General features: G+C 37.9%; 1 protein-coding gene across 2 annotated transcripts in view; it reads right to left on the minus strand.

Annotated features, from left to right (window-relative positions):
• AFG1L (AFG1 like ATPase) overlaps positions 1–20,129 on the minus strand; it is a 194,708-nt gene that overhangs the window by 61,630 nt on the left and 112,949 nt on the right. For both annotated transcript variants that reach the window (XM_046674358.1, XM_046674357.1), the window contains exon 8: positions 823–905. In XM_046674358.1, the coding sequence (XP_046530314.1) occupies positions 823–905 (83 nt within the window). The remainder of the gene's footprint in view (positions 1–822; positions 906–20,129) is intronic.

Raw genomic sequence — 20,129 nt, forward strand, 5'->3', positions numbered from 1 at the left:
AGTAAAGTACTTCTGCTTACAAGGTGGCAGAGACAAGAACTTTTCTGAACCTCTCATATGCACGTTGTCATCAAAATTTAAATTAGCAGAAACATGCCTTTGAGTTAAATCACAATGAGCCCTTAGACAGATCCATTCACTGAGAACCCACGATGTGCCAAACACTGGCAGCACACGCTAAACAACAGTTTGCATTTGTAAAGCACTTTTTCCTTTTCAGGTTCTCGCAAATGACATTTTAAAACAAACTATATTTGTTTTTCAGCATTAACGGCACGTGCTGAATACATCTATTATTACAAATTGCTCTTACTCAGGAGCGTCTCAGCTTTTAAAAGACAGAATATATCCAGTTGCACTTGTGTGTATATATTTTACACAGTTACGTGTGGAAGTCAATCAACAATGATAACTACAAGCAGACTGCCTGAGAAAATAAAACAACAATTGGGGGGAACAGAAATGACACGTTTGTCAGAAGATGTCCACAAATAATTAATTACTTTAGCACAATAAAGATATTCTCTTAGTACTAGAGTCTCTTATAAGAGGATACTCATTACTTTCTAACCATCTGTCATCACTCCTCCCCAAAAAACTAATTAGGGTTTCCTCCAATCACACATTATAAATCATGCAAATGTGCATGGCAAAAAACGCAGTTTAAAGAAGTTAACGGTAGAACATTTCATATTTTGAAAATCTCGGGCTTCAGAACTAGCCTTTCTTGTTCTAATAGTCACTCTACTTATTTTTCACATCTTCTCCTAATTAATTATTAGATATTAAACCTGGAAAATGAAAACTTTTTGACAAACTTACAGGTAGTAGAGTCTTCCTGCAGCAGGAAGCCCCGTTCTCCGGTAATCCACCCCAGAATCGAGTTGGATCGTACTACAGTATTCCTACAATGCAAACACACAAGATATCTTTTTAAACAAGTGGTAGCTTAGAATTATCATCTTTCTGCTATCCTATTTTTTTTCAATTTTTGAAATATTCCTCTTTAAAATAATATAATGAGTTAAGGACAAAACAATAGAACTCATGCAAGAATCATAAATCAAGCCAAAAATATCAGTTTAATAAAATTAAGATTTGCAGCATGCCTTCCTGAAACTTTGCTAAAACAGTCCTGTCAGCAAATTCCCCAAATAACTGCATTAGATTTTTTTTAAAACCCCAATTTCCATTACTCTCAAGCGAGAAGCTGGAGGCTGTCGGAAAGAATAAGTCATGGGTCTTAAGTGTCACAATGGGAGAGAGAGTCTAAGAGAGCTGCATCAGACCGTCAGTATCCACATCTCAAACGAATGATCATACTAAAGTGATGCTATAGGTATACCTGCCCCTCACTTCTAAATGACCACCACTGCCCTTGTCCCTCAGCTCCCTTTCCAGCCATCAAGGTCTTCAGAGCTCCTTTCTGCTGTGGATGCCTCCCTTCAACCTGAGTCGTCCTGTGCCACTGCTGTCCTCCTGTTCTCACACCTACTCTTTCCTTTCTAGACCCCCAGGTGTATATGTGCACAGAAACTCACACCACACACACACACACACACCCATAAAACTCTTACTATGGAAGCAAATGAACATTTGATATACCTCTCATGGTCAGTTGGCTTTTCTGCGAGGGGAGAGAATATATGTACATATACATATACATATTCATTCTAGCAGAACAATGATGAGCATGGGTTTTCAGAACAATGCAAAGAAATATTTACAGGCTGACCTTTTTGTTTTCATTCAGAAGGAAAATTGCATTATGAAAATTCATGAGGAAAAAATTATATTTTAACAACTTCATTACTTTTATTAACGAAAAACTGCATTATTGGGCTAATTATGGTGGATTGTATTTTTCCAAAGATAGCTGCAATAATCTCTCCATCCCAACATGTTGTGACATTGACATTCCAACCAACAAGAAGTGGGGTCTACGTACTCCCCCTTGAATCTTGTGACTACAGTGACAATGCTGCTACGCAATAATACCCAGTGTGACACTTGAGGCAGCTTGTTACTCGTTGGCTGGAACACTTGCTCTGGAACCCTGAACTGCCAGATAAACATCAAACTACCCGGAGGCAACCGTGCCATGAGAGAGCTTAAAGTAGCCCATACAGGGAGACGACCTGGAGAGGCCCTGAGGTGACATGAAGACAGAGGTGTCTGACCAGGCCCCAGCTCTTCCAGTTGTTGTCACTACGGTCGTGAGCAAACCAGAATTGCCAGCTGAGCTTTTCTCAAATCCCTGAACCACAGAAACCAGGGGAGATAATAAAGTAATGCCATTTTAAGCCTCTATATTTTGCAGTCATTTGTTCCACAGCAATAGCTATCAGGGCACATTTGAGATGTAGCAACTTTCTTCCTCCCTGAAGTTGCATCCTGGCTGTACTGCTCTGCACGGGCTAAGGGCTCTTTATTACCTGCAGTAGAGGGAAGAGACTGCCCCCAGCAGCGGGGAGAATACATTTCCCCTCCTCCCGGGCTGCAGTTGCTAAGGGACTCAGGGAAGTAAAATAGGGAGGTCCACCATCCCCATGGGACTGAAGGGTTTCCCTAAGGCTGAGGAGTTTTTCTGGACGTAGCACTTTTAGTGCTCACACCAGGACAGTTCTAGGCAAACTAGGATAGTTGGTCACCCTAGCAGTGAAGACCCAGAAACCTGGGCTGAAAGGCTGAAGTAGGTATTGCATTTTGATTTATGTATTAGCAGTAGCGAATGTGATTAGTATAAAACAATCCCCAAGAAGTTGTCCTCTGGGGAAGGCTACAAATCTGAGCCTGTGAACTGCACATCAGAAGAACGACCCCTGAATCTAACAGGGTCACGCCTCCCTACAGGGCTTGACCTGCGCAGACAGCTGGCCTCCCCATCCAGACATCCCTAGCTCATCACGCTAAGTTGTTCAAACCCTCTCCCCAGGCCTCACTCTCGGTACTCAGGCCCTGTAACGCTTCTCACCAGAAAGGAATACAGCACTGCCCAAATACATGCACTCCACTCTCCCCTTGCCTCAGATGACCTGTAAAAAAAAAAAAAGGCATAGCCATATATCTCTCTCCTTCTCAACTATCAGTCAGAATGTAGTAAACCTGAGAAAAGAGCCACGTCCCCCCATTGCCTGTGCTATAATTGTTGGACTCAGCCACCCAGTACAAAGAAAGAAGGAGAGACACTTGTCGAGGCAGCCTTCCTACTCTACCTCTCTGAGGGAAATCTGTCCTGGGACGAAAGGGCCGATTATTCCTAAGCGACCTGTTCTACAGACGAAACACTACACAGTGTAGCAATGTATTCACATCAGTGTATTTCCCCAGGTTCTTTATTTCTTTTAAACCACAATTTATCTTATATGGCTTAATATTCCTAATTTAGTCAAAACAAATTTTTTTTTTGCCATTAAAAAAATAAGGCTAATGGAAGTTATACAAGCTTCAGTTTCTCTTTCTGGGTTCTAACTTCTCTCTCATATGAGTGATTAAGCCCTACCAAATGATTGCATTTGTACATCTCCTAATCACCACTGAGGAATACCTAATCAGCATCAGCAGAACTATAACAGAAGCCCTTAGATGTTAGCTCTTAATTGTCTGAAAAATACTAACACTCAGTTTATATTTTTAAAGAAAAATAAACCTCAGATTTTCAGACTTTATTCACTTAAGCTAGATTCTTCAAAACACTTTGCAGAAGGGGAAAGGAGGGTGAAAGATAAGCTATTTCTAAGTCGAGAATGAATCTAGTCAAAAGGGCATGATCTCTTAAGTAATTTCCTAATTTCCAGGGATATTTACAAGACCTGTGACCTCTTATCACCATCCAATTCAAATGCATAAAACTAATCAGCCACCAAAGAAAATGTATTTTAAAATAATTTGTATATTTATGTATACAAAGGACAAATACAATTACACAAACTAAAAATGCAATTGGGAAATTTGGGGAGGAAAAGGAGGGAGGTTAATACACCCTTGGGAGCACACTCATGAGTCAAAGGCCTTAGATTGTGGAAAGAAAATGTACTACTAAAGGAACTGTATTCCAGCAGTTTGCCTTTTCCTCAAAATCTATTGTGTGTATTTTTAGAAATTCTGAATAATACCATTAGAAAAACAGCCATCTCACAAAATAACTTTATATAGCTTCTACTCTGCCTTTTCCCTTCCCAGTTGGAACAAAAGAACGATAAATATTGTGGAGAAAAATCCTTTAAGAGCACAACACACTAACTTCATAAGCAAAGATTGAAATAATAAATAAAGATTTGCCTCCCTTAAATACTCTTTATTATAAAAGTAATATTGCTTACCACAGAAAATTTGGAAAAAAAGAAAAAAAATCCAAGTACATAAATCAAAATCTTATGTCTAATCTAAGTGATTATATTAAATAGGAATTTAAAGGATCAAAATTATTGGAGTTTTTCTTGACAGTATTGATTGGTTTTATACATTTTTAATAAGTATAAAAGGAAAAAATGGTTGAGACTTTTTCTAGTTCTAGGAAATAAAATATTGTCATAACTAAGATCTTTCTACTTAATTCTTTAAAACTGTATTTTTTTAACTAAAAAAGTGTCCCATGCTCATTGTAAAAAATTCAAATATTAAGAGTATTAAAGTAGAAACAAAGTCTATCCCCTTCTCAGAAAAAAGTTTGCTTATAGCTTATATCCTTCAAGTTTTTCCTACGCGTATCGAGATGATGATAGACAGGCAGACAGACAAGTAGGTAGAGAAATTGGGATCATATTATACACATGGTTCTAAGCTCAATTCTTTTTGATATCTTAAAAGTTCTGAGAGAAACAACTACAGATTTAAATATAGAAAAACTATACTGCATACTATTAATTTTGTTTGCGAGGAATACAGTTCTATAAGCAAATGACAAGTAAGAGTACAAGAAAGACACTGAACCAAACAAAGGGTGGGAGACTGGGTGAGGGTGGGTTTTTTGTGGGTTTTTTTGAGGCAGCTATACATTCTAAGCTAATTGCTTCAGTCTCATTTAAAATAATCATGTGCTACTATTTCCAAACTTAAGTAATGATGTATAAAAATTCAATACATAAACTTCTACATATTTTTAAGCCTTTTATAATTGAGTATAACAAATACAGAAAGTACACAAATCATAAGTGTCCAGATCAATCAAGAAATAGAACATTACTAGCACCTCTGAAGCCCCCTTAGTATCCTCTTTTACTTCCCCAAACGTAACCAGTATCCTGATTCCAGCATCACAGAATTTTGCCTGTTTCTGGAGCTTTATATAAGTGGAATCATATAGCATGTATTCTTTCGCGACTTGTTTCCTTGATGTTTACAAGATTCACCCAACCATATGTTACATATAGCTGTAGTTTACTGATTGTCATACTGTATCCTCTATATGAATATGCCACAATTTATTGATTCATTCTACTGTCGATGACCATTTGGTTATTAGCTCTTTCAAATATGCAGCCACAAACATTCTTGCACGTGATTTTTGGTGCAGACGTGCACATGCTCTTGTTGGATATATACCTAGAAGAGTAACTGCTTGACCAGAGGGTAAAAGTATGCTCAGCTTTCGTAAATATTGCCAGTTTTCTGAGGTGATTGTACAACCTACACTCCCACCAGGAGTGTATAAGCACTCCTAAGTATGTGCTTGCTACTAGTATAAAGAAATACAATTGATTTTTCAATATTGACCCTGTATCTAGCAGTCTTGGAAACTCGCTTATTAATGTAATTTTTTTGTGTATTGATTTTTGGGATGATACCAAAGATGTTCCATAAATTTCATAAATATGCTACATTGTTTTATATCATAAAAATGTACAGTTAAGGTTTAAGTCCCCTGCAAATTTAATATTTACTTTGGATCAACCTACAAACATCATTGAACACTATATGCTGGGCATTTCTCTGGCTACTGGAGATACAATAATGCATAAGACATAGCTTAAGCTCTGACAGTCTGGTAGAATTCAGATATTTGCCTCAAGTTACCACTTTCTTCTCCTCCCAATCATGGACATAATTTTTTAAAGCTGATAAGCCCTCTGCCACTTGACTAGCTGTGTGATTTTAGCCTATTACTTAACCTCTCTGGATGCCAGTTTCCTCTTTCATAAAATAAAGGAAATTCTAAACTCAGTCCAAAATTCTTAACACTATTGCTGAAGTTCTTCCACTTCAGGGCAAAGTTCTCCAGGCTTTTTGCATCTTGGAGTAGACCCCAGCCTCAGAGTCTATCTCAAGCCACCTCGGCTCCTTTGCTTTGTGGATCATCTCATACTCCAAAGTAAGCAAAAACTTTTTTTTTCCCCACTGCCCTACTCCTACTTCCCTGGCCACCCCAGGTGTCTCTCGCACTTCAAATACACACACTATCGCCTTAGTAGGTAAGGTCTGTGTCTCTTCTTTTATCAATCAGTTACAGAATTTCTCTCCTTTTCCAAAAAGTAGGAAAGGAAGATATTTAACAATTCCAAAGTGACTATTATTTGAGTCAATTGTTCTAGGCAACTGACCTGAATTTATCTCATATAATCCTCGCAATAATCATACAAAGAGCAAGGTAATCATTTTTGCAATCCCCATTCTATAGTTGAGGAAATTTATGAGGGAGGTTACCTTTTTTTTAATTACTGCTATGAACTGAGCCGTGTCTCCTGCAAATGCGTAAGTTGAAGTCCTAATGCCCAGTGCCTCAGAATGTGACTGTCTTTGGAGGTAGAGCTTTAAAGAGGTGATTACATTAAAATGAGGTCGTTAGGGTGGACTCTAATCCAATATGACTGGTGGCATTATAAGAGGAGGAAACTAGGACAGGGACATGCGTGTGCACAGAGGAACGACATGTGAAGATAGAAGATGGCCATCTGCCAGTCAAGGAGAGAGGCCTCAGAAGAAATCAACCCTGCCAACACCTTGATCTTGGACTTCTAGCCTCTAGAATGTGAGAAAATACATTTCTATTGTTTAAGTCACCCAGTCTGTGGTATTCTGTTAGGGAAGCCCCAGCAAGTTAATACTCTTGTTCCATTAATAAGTATATAGGAAGGCATTTTTAAAAACAGTAAAAAAGGAAAGAATAATTGTAAGATTAAAATTTAAAAAGCCAAGACTGAAGCTAAAAAGCATACCTATATATACTTGTTTGTTAGGTGAGCTACAAATCTGACTCTTTCCGCAGCTACAGCTGGAAGGGAAAACACAGTAAATTCACAATTCACAGAGCTCCAGAGAGGCCACAGAGTTTGTAGGTGGCTGAGCCATGATTTGCCCAGGTCATTCCTGTCCCCAAATCCATGGTCTTCCCACCATATCACACTGCTATATTAAACGGTAACCAGAGGACCATTTTTCTTTGGCCTTATACAATTTAAATGATAAATTTTTGCTCCCCTACTCTTCCCTCCCTGTCCCAAATTAATTACCTCTGTACAGTATAAATGTGCTAATTGTTCTTCTAGAGGTCCATACTATATGATTCTATTACAATTTCCTTTAAGTATTTAGTCCAAAACTGTGTAAGAGATATATGCACCCTATACTAAATCCTATCCTACAATGAGTTGTATTATAGTAAACTTCCACTATATAGGATGTTTTTTACGTTTAAAGTGTCTGGTCAACTCATAGACCACTGTTTTTCCGACCTTTGTTTGATCATCTAAACCAACGTTGTCAGTCTTGGAAGGTAAACTCCAAGACAGCAGGGACTGCCTGCTCACCTCACTACACAACACCATACATTCACAGGCCCTTCAAAGCACGACTGGAGTCCAGTGACGATGATTTCCCCCTTCTCACAGACATAAAAAGGAAAGTACAAACTAATCTCTGACGACTACTCTCTTCTACAAAATACACATGCAGATTCTGTTTTTATTTTTAAAAATCTCATAAGACTGCCATAAACTCGGTAAGAGAATTTTTTTTTTAAAAAGATTGGCACCTGAGCTAACAACTGTTGCCAATCTTCTTCTTTTTTTTTTCCTGCTTTTTCTCCCCAAATCCCTCCAGTACATAGTTGTATATTTTAGTTGTGGGTCCTTCTAGTTGTGTCATGTGGGATGCCGCCTCAGCATGGCCTGACGAGCGGTGCCGTGTCCGCGCCCAGGATCCAAACTGGCGAAACCCTGGGCCGCTAAAGCAGAGCACGCGAACTTAACCACTCAGCCACAGGGCCGGCCCTTGGTAAGAGAATTTGAGATGTAAATAAACAGGTCCATCTTTATCATCAACATTATTAAACAGCAAACACTGATATAAGGGCTTACCACGTGCCAGGAACCATTCTAAATTCTTTAAATATATCCCTCTTACTTAATCCTCTTATTATTATTATATTCTCATTTTACAGATGGATAGGTAATTAAAGCACAGAGAAGTAACTTGCCTAATGTCAAAGAGATCAAAAGTGGTAGAACCAGAATTCAAACCCAAGCATTTTGGCTCCACTGTTCGTATTCTTAACTGCTTGCCTTATTGCCACCATGCCCCAGCATATGTTCAAGCAATCAGGGCTCTTACTTGGATATACAAGGCAATGCAGAATTCTTGTGGGCTTTTTGGGGAGTTCTTGCAGTCTTCTGTCAGCATCCCGGGGAAAGTTGTACCTATGCTGCCCCCAGCTCGTATGCTAACTGAGCAAGGCCTAGTCTTGACAGGTAACGTGACAAGCAGCCATGCTGCAAACAGATTTGTTTACTTATTTACAGTCTAACCCCATACAAAAATATATGAGGCAGCTTTTTAGAGACTTTGCCCAGCTATATTATACTGCACATAACAAACTGAAAGTTTTCCTATAATGACTGAGATAGTAGAAACAGATTTGAGCTTCAAGCCGGTAAACCCTATGAGACAAGGATCACGTCTGTGTTGTTCATTATTGTGTCCCCAGCACATAACACACTATCTAGTACATAGTACGTAGTAAATGCTCAGTAAATATTGATCAACTGAACAAATCATCAGCAATGTATGTGCAAAGCTTAGGTGAAGTGAATATGTTAGGAACTAAAAGAAGCAGCCAATCAGTAAAGTGCCTTTCCCAAAGAGCTATTACGACAAAATGGGAGCTGATTCAGTAGGATTCTTGCAAAAATGGACTCAGCAAAGACTAACATGCACCTGGTAGGCCAAAGTCAGGGCCTGGTAGAGAAGAGGGCTTGAGGAGGGTAAGTAAAGTATGGTCAGAGAAGTATTTGTCAGAACTCAGCCGAGAGAGGAAACTCAGCTAAGAAGTTCTGTCCTCTTCCAAGTAAGAGTTTCATCCCAAGGCAGGGTCTCTTCACAACAAAGAGATGAAACTGAAAACATATCCACATCCAGAAAACAAAAGTCCTGAGCTATGCTGATTAGGCTGATTATACCCACCATAACCAATTCATGTAACTTGAGGAATGGCACAAGTTAACTGCTTAGGTTTGAGTTTCCCGAACCAAGGCAAGTGGCAGGGAAGGTGGAAACACCTAGTTAGAAGACCAATGGTTCTCAACACTGGCTGCACATTAGCTTTAGCTGGGAATTATTTAGAAAGTACCAATGCCCAGGCCCCACTTGCAGACATTTTTGCAGGGGAGGGTTTACTTGGCAGATTTTGTCTGTTTTGTTTTAAGCTCCTCAGGTCATTCTAATGGGTGGCCAGGGCTGAGAACCACTGGCTTAGCCTAATCTAGCCCCACCTCTGATCGGTCCCATCCAGATCACATGGTTACTACACAATAGCAGAGAGGTGGAATGGATTTTAAAGAAAATAACCACAATGTCCACCATAGGTGGTAACTAAAGCCATAGGACCACCCAGGGTTGCTGTTTAGGATCCTAGAATCACAGAGCCAGAGATCAGTAGCACTGATTCCCTTCTCGCTCATATTTGGATAAAATGAGATGAAAAGGAAATTATTCTGCAATGGGGGTAAAGGACATAAAAGCATATGAGTTGTCAAGAATTGTTTGAATGAACAAAGGAAAGTAACAGAATACTAAGGAAACAAAGGATTGATAAAGCTTAATGTGGGCTGGAAAATTATTCTAAAGCTGGAGTAATTTGATTAGATGAAAAGGATTTGGAACAAATTTCCCTAGAAAAAAAAATATGGGAATGTACAGAAAGGACAGAAGAAGACCTGAGTGATGAGATACTACAGATCAGTCTACAGCAAGGATCGCAACATCTCCAACTAGACAACCAGAAGTTTACAGAGTTAGGTTTTCAACTCACATCTCATACTGCAAGTGAGGTTACATCCTTATCTTTCTGAGCACTACTATGAATTGGAACATCCCAATATTCCTCTGAAATAATGTTTCTTGATACGTCACAAAATATTTTCAAAGTAACTATAAAAAGTGGGGGGAGGGGGGGAGTGAGGGGGCAAAGCACCAGCATCTGGAGGCACACCTGATCAAACTTAGCAAGTGTAGCCCTGAAGCCCAGCACAACAGCTACAGGGTCTGTCAGTGTTTGGAACTCGAGTGGAACGCACCACCACTCTCACATCTATAAAAGGAAAAATGGAACATCTGACTGTGGCAACTACTACTGTGTAACCAGAGGCATTGTTCAGAAGGCCAATGACTTACTCTATCTTAGACATAGTGATTTCCAGAAAATATTTGGACTCTAGTAAATTACGGTATTTAACATCTTTAGACCATCAGGAAGTAGGAAATTGTGAAGAATGCGAATCTATACTGACTTTGTCAACTTGTGCTGTTAGCATATGTTTCCTGATAAGACTTAATTTGGATGATCTAAGATACCAATTTGCATCCAAAATAGCTATGTGCCAGGATGGTAAGCAAGTCAGAATCGACGAAGTCTTGTCCTTATACTACCAAATTATTTTGGCATGGGGTGGAAAACAAAACAAAGAATTCAATGTTTATAGGAAGAACTGTTTCTGTTCATTAGAAAAGTGGCAACCTTTGACCCATGGGATGATACATAGAGTTTATATGCTTTCTATTGGCTATACAGAAGATGCCCCACTGCCACTTAATCCAGAAGATAAATATTTAATCACGGTTATCTTTACAAAACTGTCAGGAAGAATAAAAATAACAACAGCTACCAGCTATTGAGCACTTAATTTTACAATAACCTTTAAAGATAGGATTATTGGCCTCAGTTTGCCAATGCAGTATTTGAGGATTGAAAAGGTCAAATATTCTGATCACTTGTCTAGAGTTTTTTTAGCTCATAGGGGGCAGAAGACCTGGCCTCGAGTCTGCAGACCATGTGTCTTCACCACAACACAAACTTCCTATGTTCAGAATAAGACACAGAACAAAGGTTCAAAAATTCCACCACCCTTAAATATTTTGGTAATATGATCTTGCAATAACCTGTTGCTGACTCAATATGTACAAGTAACATCCAATAAGACCACATCATACATCATACCTCAACTCCACAAGATTTCTTGTCATTTATTTATTTATACCCTACGGTGCTAGAAGGGTTAATGTGGCTTCTTAAAAAAATATCATTTAACTATTTGTAAATTCAATTTCACCATTTAACTTTCTATATTAGCTAGTACACAAGTAAAGGGCAAATTGACAAAACCCAACAAAGCTTTAATTGAACAGAACCTTCGGCCTGGAAATTCCATTTCTAGGAATCTATCCCACAGAAACATTGATTCATGTGACTAAAAATACATTTGTAAACAGGTTTTTTAAAGTATTATTTGAAAAGTAAAAACTAGAATAAACCTAAGTATACAAAAATACCAGGTTAGTTTAAAAATGATAATACAGTCATAAGGTGAAATAAAAAGCAACCACTTCTAAAAGAATGAGACAGAGTGATATCTGATAGCAAAAGATCTCCAGGATATCTTCAAGGGATAAAAATACAATCAGATTAAGACGTAACTATTACCCCACTAATTTACAACAAAGAAAACTACATATTTAGGCATATAAAGAGATATGTACGCATATAAATGTACAGGAAAATGCTTGAAAAGATACACATTGATTTTTTTCCAGCTTTATTGAGCTATAGTTGACATATAACATTGTCTAAGTTTAAGGTGTACAACTGATACTTACTATATTGCAAAATGATTACCACAGTAGCATCAGTTAACACCTCCATCACCTTACAAAATTATCATCTCTTTTTTTTGTGGTGAGGACATTTAAAATGTACTCTTATAGCAACTTTCAAGTCTATAATGCAGTATTGTTAACTATAATCTCATGCTGTAAATTAGATCCCCAGAACTGAGTCATCTTATAACTGAAAGTCTGTACCCTTTAATCAACATCTCCCCATTTCCCCCACTCCCTAGTCCCTGGCAACCATCAATATACTCTCTGTTTCTATGAGTTCCATTTATATGTGGAGTTTATATAAGTGATATCGTATGGTAATTGTCTTCCTCTGTCTGACTTATTTCACTTAGCATAATGCCCTCAAGGTCCAATCTATTTTGTCACAAATGGCAGAATTTTCTTCTTTCTCATAGCTGAAAAATATTCCATTGTATATATATATACCACATCTTCTTTATCCATTCATCCATTGATGGACACTTAGGTTGTTCCCACTTACTGGTACCATGAATAACACTGCAAGGAACATGGAAGTGCAGATATCTCTTTGAGGTAGTAATTTCATCTCCTTCAGCTATATACCTAGAAGTGGGATTGCTGGATTATATGCTAGTTCTATTTTTAATTTTTTAGGAAGCTCCGTACTGTTTTCCATGGTGGCTGCACAAATTTACTGTCTCACCAATAGTGCACAAGGGTTTCCTTTTCTCCTCATCCTCCCCAAAACTTATCTCTTCTCTTTTTGAGGGTAGTCATTCTAACAGATGTGAGGTGATATCTCATGGTGGTTTTGATTTGCATTTCCCTGAAGATTAGTGATGTTGAGCATCTTTTCATGTACCTATTGGCCATTTGTATGTCTTCTTTGGAAAAATGTCTATTCAGTTCCTTTGCCCATTTTTTAAAGTCCCCTACTGTTATTGTTGTCTATTTCTCCCTTCAGATCTGTTAGTATTTGCTTAATATATTTAGGTGCTCTGATGTTGGGTGCATATATATTTATGATTGTTATATCTTCTTGATGAATTGACCCATTTGTCATTATATAATTATCTTCTTTGCCCTTTTTTTGCAGTTTCTGACTTAAAGACTACTTTAAGTATAAGTATATAAGTATAGCTATCTCTGCTCTTTTCTCGTTTCTATTTGCATGGAATATCTTTGTCCGTCCCTTCCCTTTGAGCCTATGTGTCCTTAAAGCTGAAGGGAGTCTCTTCTAAGCAGCATATAGCTAGGTTTTGGGTTTTTTTTTTAACCACCCAGCCCCTCTATGCCTTTTGATTGGAGAATTTAATCCATGTACACTTAGAATAATTGTTTGATAGGTAAGGACTTACTAATGCCATCTTATTAATTGTTTTCTCACTGTTTTATAATTTCTTTGTTCCTTTTTTCCTCTCCTCCCTCCTTTATGAACAGATAATTTTCCTAGTGGTATGCTTTGATTCCCTTCTCTTCATCTTTAGTGCACCTACTGTAGGTTTTTCCTTTGTGGTTCCTGTGAGGCTTACATACAACAGCTTTTAGATATAACAATCTATTTTACACTGATAACAACTTAACTTCAATCACATACAAAAACTCTGCCCTTTTACCACCCTCCTTTTTTGTTCTTGATATCACAATTTACCTATTTTTATATTGTGTAATCATTAACAAATTATTACAGCTATAGTTATTTTTAATACTCTTGTCCTTTAACCTTTGTACTAGCTTAGGTGTTTAACAGTCCACCATATCACAATATTAGAGTATTCTGAATTTGACTATATACTTACCTTTACCAGTGTGTTGTATATTTTCGTATGTTTTCATGTTGGACAGACTAACAACTGTCCTTTCGTTTCAGTTTGAAGAACTCCTTTCAGCACTTCTTTTTGTTTTGGGGAGCAAGATTTGCCCTGAGCTAACATCCATTGCCAATCCTCCTCTTTGTTTTGTTGAGGAAGATGAGCCCTGAGTTAACATATGTGCCAATCTTCCTCTACTTTGTATATGGGATGCCTCTACTGCATGGCTGATGAGTGGAGTAGGTCCACACCCGGGATCCGAACCTGTGAACCCCAGGCTGTCAAAGCGGAGTGCATGAAACTTTAACCACTCAGCCACGGGGCCAGCCCTCAGCATTTCTTGTAAGGCAGGTCTTGTGGCAATGAACTGCCTCAGCTTTCATTTGTTTGAAAAAGTCTTTATCTATATTTCATATCTGAAGGATAACTTTGCTGCACAGAGTATTCTTGGTTGGCAGTTTTTTAATTTCAGCACTTTGAATATATCATCCCATTCTCTCTTGGCCTGTAAGGTTTCTGTTGAGAAATCTGCTAATAGCCTTATGGGGTTCCCTTGGAAATTACAAGTTCCTTTTCCCTTGCTGCTTTTAAGATTCTCTCTTTGTCTTTGATTTTTGACAGTTTTGTTATAATATATCTTGGAGAGGACTCTTTAAATTGAGTTTGTTTGATGACCTATAACCTTCATGAATTTGGATATCCAAATCTCTTTGCAGATTTGGGAAATTCTCTGCCACTATTTCTTTAAATAAACTTTCTGTTTCCTTTCTCTCCCTTCTCCTTCTGGAACCCCAGTATTACAGATTGTTTCTTTTGATGGTATCCCATAGATTATATAGGCTTTCTTCACTCTTTTTCATTTTTTTTTCTTTGTTCTCCTCTGAATGGACAACTTTAAAGTTCCTGTCTTCAATCTCATTGATTCTTTCTTCTGCTTGATCAAGTTCAATGTTGATGCTCTCTATTGCATTTTTTTTCCATTCATTCATTTTATTCTTTAGCTTCAGAATTTCTGTTTGGTTCTTTCTTTTTTTTTTATCTCTATCTCTTTGTTAAATTTCTCATTTTGTTTGTGTATTGTTTTCGTGATTTTGTTGAATTGTCTTTGCTTGTTTTCTTGTAGCCATTGAGTTTTCTTAAAACAGCTATTTTGAATTCTTTATGGGGTAAATCCCACATCTCCATGTCTTTGGGATTGGTTATTGAAAGATTATTGTGATCCCTTGATGGTGTCATGTTTCCTTGATTTTTCCTGTTCCTTGAAGTTTTGCATTGCTGTCTTTACATCTGAAGTAGCAGTCACCTCCTCCAGTCTCTATTAATTGCTTTCAGGAGAGAAATACCTTCCATCAGCCCTGCTAGGGATTTTGAGGCTTTCTCAGACGTTCTATGGATACACCTGCCCCATGATTCTTGTTCACTCTTGTGGTAGAATTCCTAAGCTTATACAGCTTATCTTGATCCTGCAACACACCAGGCCAAATGCTGACAGCCTTCCTTTTGTTTTCCCAAAGATGGCACCAAAGCTCAAGTTTGTGGTCTCTCCCTGGCCCACAGATTCAGGCTTTCTGAATATGCTCACTAGCCGTCTGCTAAAGCTCCCTCTCACCACTGCCATTAGGAGCACACATAGGGTGCCAGCCACAGATTGGGGTGTGTGTGGGTGAAGTGCACAGAGAACTGGGGACGCCCTTGGGCTAGTTAGGGGATCTGTAGGCAAGGTGTTCCCAGTGGCTCATGGGCAGACTTCTTAACGGTATCCATAAAGCAGTTAGGAGGGTCTGTTTCCTTTTAATGCCTTCCAAGAGCCCCAGCTGCTGTTCTCCCAGCCTCTTCCTGCTCTCCAGTCATGCAGCTCACGACTGAGTACTCTGGATGCGGCAAAAGAGAAATAAGCTTCTATGGGAGCACCCCACACAGCTGGGGAAGCTAAGTGATCACTCACATGCTCTTGCTTTCCCCTTCAGGGGAAATCATAGGCCAAGAAGATCTCTCTTGGCCCTAAGCTGTGCTGTCTTGGGGGAGGGGTAATAGAGGTAAAGGCAAATGTTCCTCTTACCCTCTCCAATGTATCCAAACTCATATTTTTTTTTGCTCCAGTGGTGTGCTGGAACTTCTCCACTAGAAACCTGGACATCCACAAAGGCTCCCTTGTCCTTGGGTGATTGTTTAAGACAGTGTTTCCAGGGGCTCCCAGACCACGGCTGAGAGGAACTGGAGCTGGTTCATGGGCCACTGCAGGGTCTACAGCTAGGACTGAGGTCTATATGCCTATTACCTAACACACGGGTGGGCCTCCTCCCAGGTCTCTTGGCGTATGGTGCTGAATCTAACAGCTCCCACTAAGGCTCTTTTGCCTGTGGATGGTTGCGACATTGTTGTTGGTGGGGGAACACCAACAAAAGATGTCTTATTCAGCCATGATGCTGACGTCATGCCTCCACATTAAATGTTTAACTGTGATATTTCTTGGGAGGGAAGTAGGAACAAGATTGGGATGGAGGGTGGGAGGAAATGATGAAGGGGAAGAGTAGTGAAGGGGGAGCTCTTGATATTTAGTACAGGCATAGTTCAGATATATTGGAGGTTTGGTTCCAGACAACCTCAATAAAACGAATATTGCAATAAAGTGAGTCACATGAAATTTTTGGTTTCCCAGTGCATACAGAAGTTCTATTTACACTATACTGTAGTCTATTAAGTGTGCAAAAGCATTATGCCTAAAAAAACAATGTACATACTTTAATTAAAAATACTTTATTGCTAGGGTCAGCCCTGGGCCGAGTGGTTAATTTCACATGCTCCACTTTGGCGACCCAGGATTTTGCCAGTTCGGATCCTGGGGACAGACATGGCACCACCCATCAGGCCATGCTGAAGCAGCATCCCACACAGCACAACCAGCAGAACCACAACTACAATATACAACTATGTACAGGGGGACTTTGGGGAGAGGGGAAAAAAAAAAGAAGAAGAAGAAGATTGGCAACAGATGTTAGCTCAGGTGCCAATCTTTAAAAAAAAAAATACTTTATTGCTAAAACATACTAACCGTCATCTCAGCCCTCAGCAAGTTGTGATCTTTTTGCTGGTGGAGGGCCTTACGAAAAACGCAATATCTGCAAAGCACAATAAAATGAAGCACAATAAAACAAGGTGCGCCTGTATATATACACTTACATGATGTTTGGATTTTTTAACCTTCCATGCATTCCTTTGTCTCTCAGGAAATTTTACAAAAGGAAAGATTTTAGAGAACTCATGCATTGTCCCTAAATAGTGGTGCTCGGAAAAAGTTGATAGCTATCTTACTGAAATCACAGACACTATACATTTCCAGCTCTGTTATAACAAATAGAATTTTAATTAATATTCCATTCTTCTCCTGCTGTTTACTTTATCAAAGAAAACCAGAGTCCTCATTCCTGAGGTAAAAAAAGAAAAACATAAGAATGACTATTACAAACTGGAAAGAAGCCGATGCATGTACCTTTTGAGAATCTTTCTCATAATCATGCTACCAAACGCATAACAGCAGCCCTGTAAGCTTTCATTTTCTCCCACAAAAAGGAACTGTGCAATAAATCTCCAGGCTAATAGGGACTTCTTGCTATATATGCAGCTTTGCAAAATCTATGTTTTCAAAATCCAATAAATTTATCCACAAGATATTTCCTTCTTCTATACAAATAATCAGAAGTAAAAAATAACTTTTCTATCTAAAAAAAACACTATAATATATATATATAATATATATGTAATATAATATAATATAATATAAATACACAAAGTCCATAATGCATGTGATTCATTTACAGTATAACCACAACTTCTGAAATAATAAAGAAAAACTAAATCTTAATAAAATATTTAGCTTAAAAATAACCCGTCTATTTTCAGACTTCATTATCAAGACTTTCAGCATTCAAGATAGCATTTATAAATATTCTAAACTCTGCTTCTGCTCTTTCCTCATTGTATTTGCTCAACTTTTTGTCATTTCACTGTTCATTAGCACTTTTATCTGAAGATGAAAAGAGGAAGAGAAAGAAGACAAATTCAATCAACTTGCAACTTATTCTTATTGCTGATAAAAGATCTGAAGAGTAAATTTTAAGCTATTTGTTAAAACAAGATTTGCCTATCACCATATTTAACTTATTATTGTATACAACTAAAGATACGTTAGTAAGGTAGATTATACTTTTATAAGAAAAAGATAAAGAGTTCCTTAAGGATAAAAGCAATTGAGAATATATTAATTCTACCCAAAGACAATAAGATTATAATATGTAAATATAATGAACATATAATCATATATTATAATTAAATATTAAAACATACACAAACACATATTGTGCAACATGGTTTGGTGGAAAGAACTCTCAATAAAGAGCAGGAAATCTGGGTTCTAGAACTGGCTCTGCCACTAGCTGGGCAATCTTAGGTAAGACGATCTAAGGCATGAGCCTCGATTGCCTCAACTGTACAAAGAGGTAGTGGGATAAATGTTTCTAAGGCTCCTTCAAACTTTGACGCCCTCTGTGAGTAGAGACACACATACATATACACACACTTACTTTTATTTATTGGCATGGCTGGTACTCACTAGCACACACCAGGATGGCATGACTGACTGTTCAGAGCCCAACGTCTGTTCTGATTGGTCTGTCAATGCTGTACCAGTTGTTAAGCAGTTTGAATGATCATCCTTATTTACAAGCACTCCTCAAGTTATAAAATGGCTAACATGGATAGCCCTGTGTTTGCAGCCTGCCTTCACACAAAATGAGGATATTCCAAAAGTTAAACAGGCTCTCTTAACCTCTAGTTATGACTTACATCCCTTTCCTACGACCCTTCTTTCTCCTTCAAAACAAGTTTCTACATATTCTTTGCTCTATATTTCTCAACTCTCACTATTCATAACTTACTTAGTTCCACCTAGGTAACTTCTTCCACATACACTGAAACTATTTTTAGCCTTCTTCCTCTGCCCTCTCCTCCCTTCTAAGCCTTGTCCAGTTTTCTCAGGAAAATCTCTATGTCATTCCAATTAGAGCAAAACTAAATCATAAGCATGATTATTAAACCAAGAGTGATGGCAGTGATACATCCAAATAAAGAAAACAAAAGGCATAACAAAGCTCTAGTTTCATCAACCTCTGAAATTTGTAGACACACGCAGGAGTCCAGTCAGAATTCACAAAAACTTCCATTTCATTCCCTTATCCTCCATAATCACCAGCTTTACAGAAAGTAGAAAACTTATCTAAAAGTTGTGGTTTTAATTTAATTTAATAAATTGCTGTTTTATATAATTATAAGAATTGTAATCTCCTAACACACAGTTAATCACTCCTTACTCATTGTATGTTGTAGTATACTATTTTTCCTATACTATTATTATTTGTTGGTGTGTCTATTTCCTCTACTAGAACATCCTGATGTCTTTGATGGCAGGATTCATCTCAGGACAATATTCATCATTGTATCCCCAGTGATTAAGCACTTAACTAATGCATGTTGAAACATGAACATTGCTTTCTTCTACTTTATCTTAAAAAGGTATAATATTTCAGCTATTTGGAGCAAGTAGGTTTTTGTAGACTAGCTAGCCTAGGACTTTAACGCCAGATTTAGAAAAATGTTTGGGGGAGAAATCGATCATAGTTCAAAAGAAACCATTTACAAGTAAACTTCTGAAATTTAATCTTTTTTAAAATTCTTAGCTTAATAAGGGCCTTAGCAATCTTGTAGTCCAACCCCATCATTTACAGATGGAAAAAAAAAAAAAAATGTAAACTCAAGTGGATTCAAGAACCTGGCCCAAAGTCAGTGACAGAGCCAGACTCACAAAGGACTGCCTTCTTAACCCATTGTTTTTTCTGCTATATCATAGAAACCGCACAAATATGTGTGATGTGATTGTGTGGTTTCTTCTACATTCAGTTAAGAATTTTAAAGACAAGTTATTTTAGACATTATGTCAGAGTTTTTTCAGTTAATTGACTATATCTTTATAATATATGAATGCTAACAATCATTATTCATTATTGGCTGAGGAATACATTACAAGGACTTCCAAGTGTCTTTAAAGACAAATTACAAAGTTCACATTTAATAAAAACAAGTTGAACACCAACTACTGATCGTAGGAGTACATTCTGATCATATTAAGAAGTCTTTTCTATGGATTCTAATTTAAGTTCCAGTCTACATTTTATTCTTATTAATTTTATATCTTTG

This window comes from Equus quagga, chromosome 11 (genome assembly GCF_021613505.1).
Source record: "Equus quagga isolate Etosha38 chromosome 11, UCLA_HA_Equagga_1.0, whole genome shotgun sequence".
Lineage (NCBI taxonomy): Eukaryota > Metazoa > Chordata > Mammalia > Perissodactyla > Equidae > Equus > Equus quagga.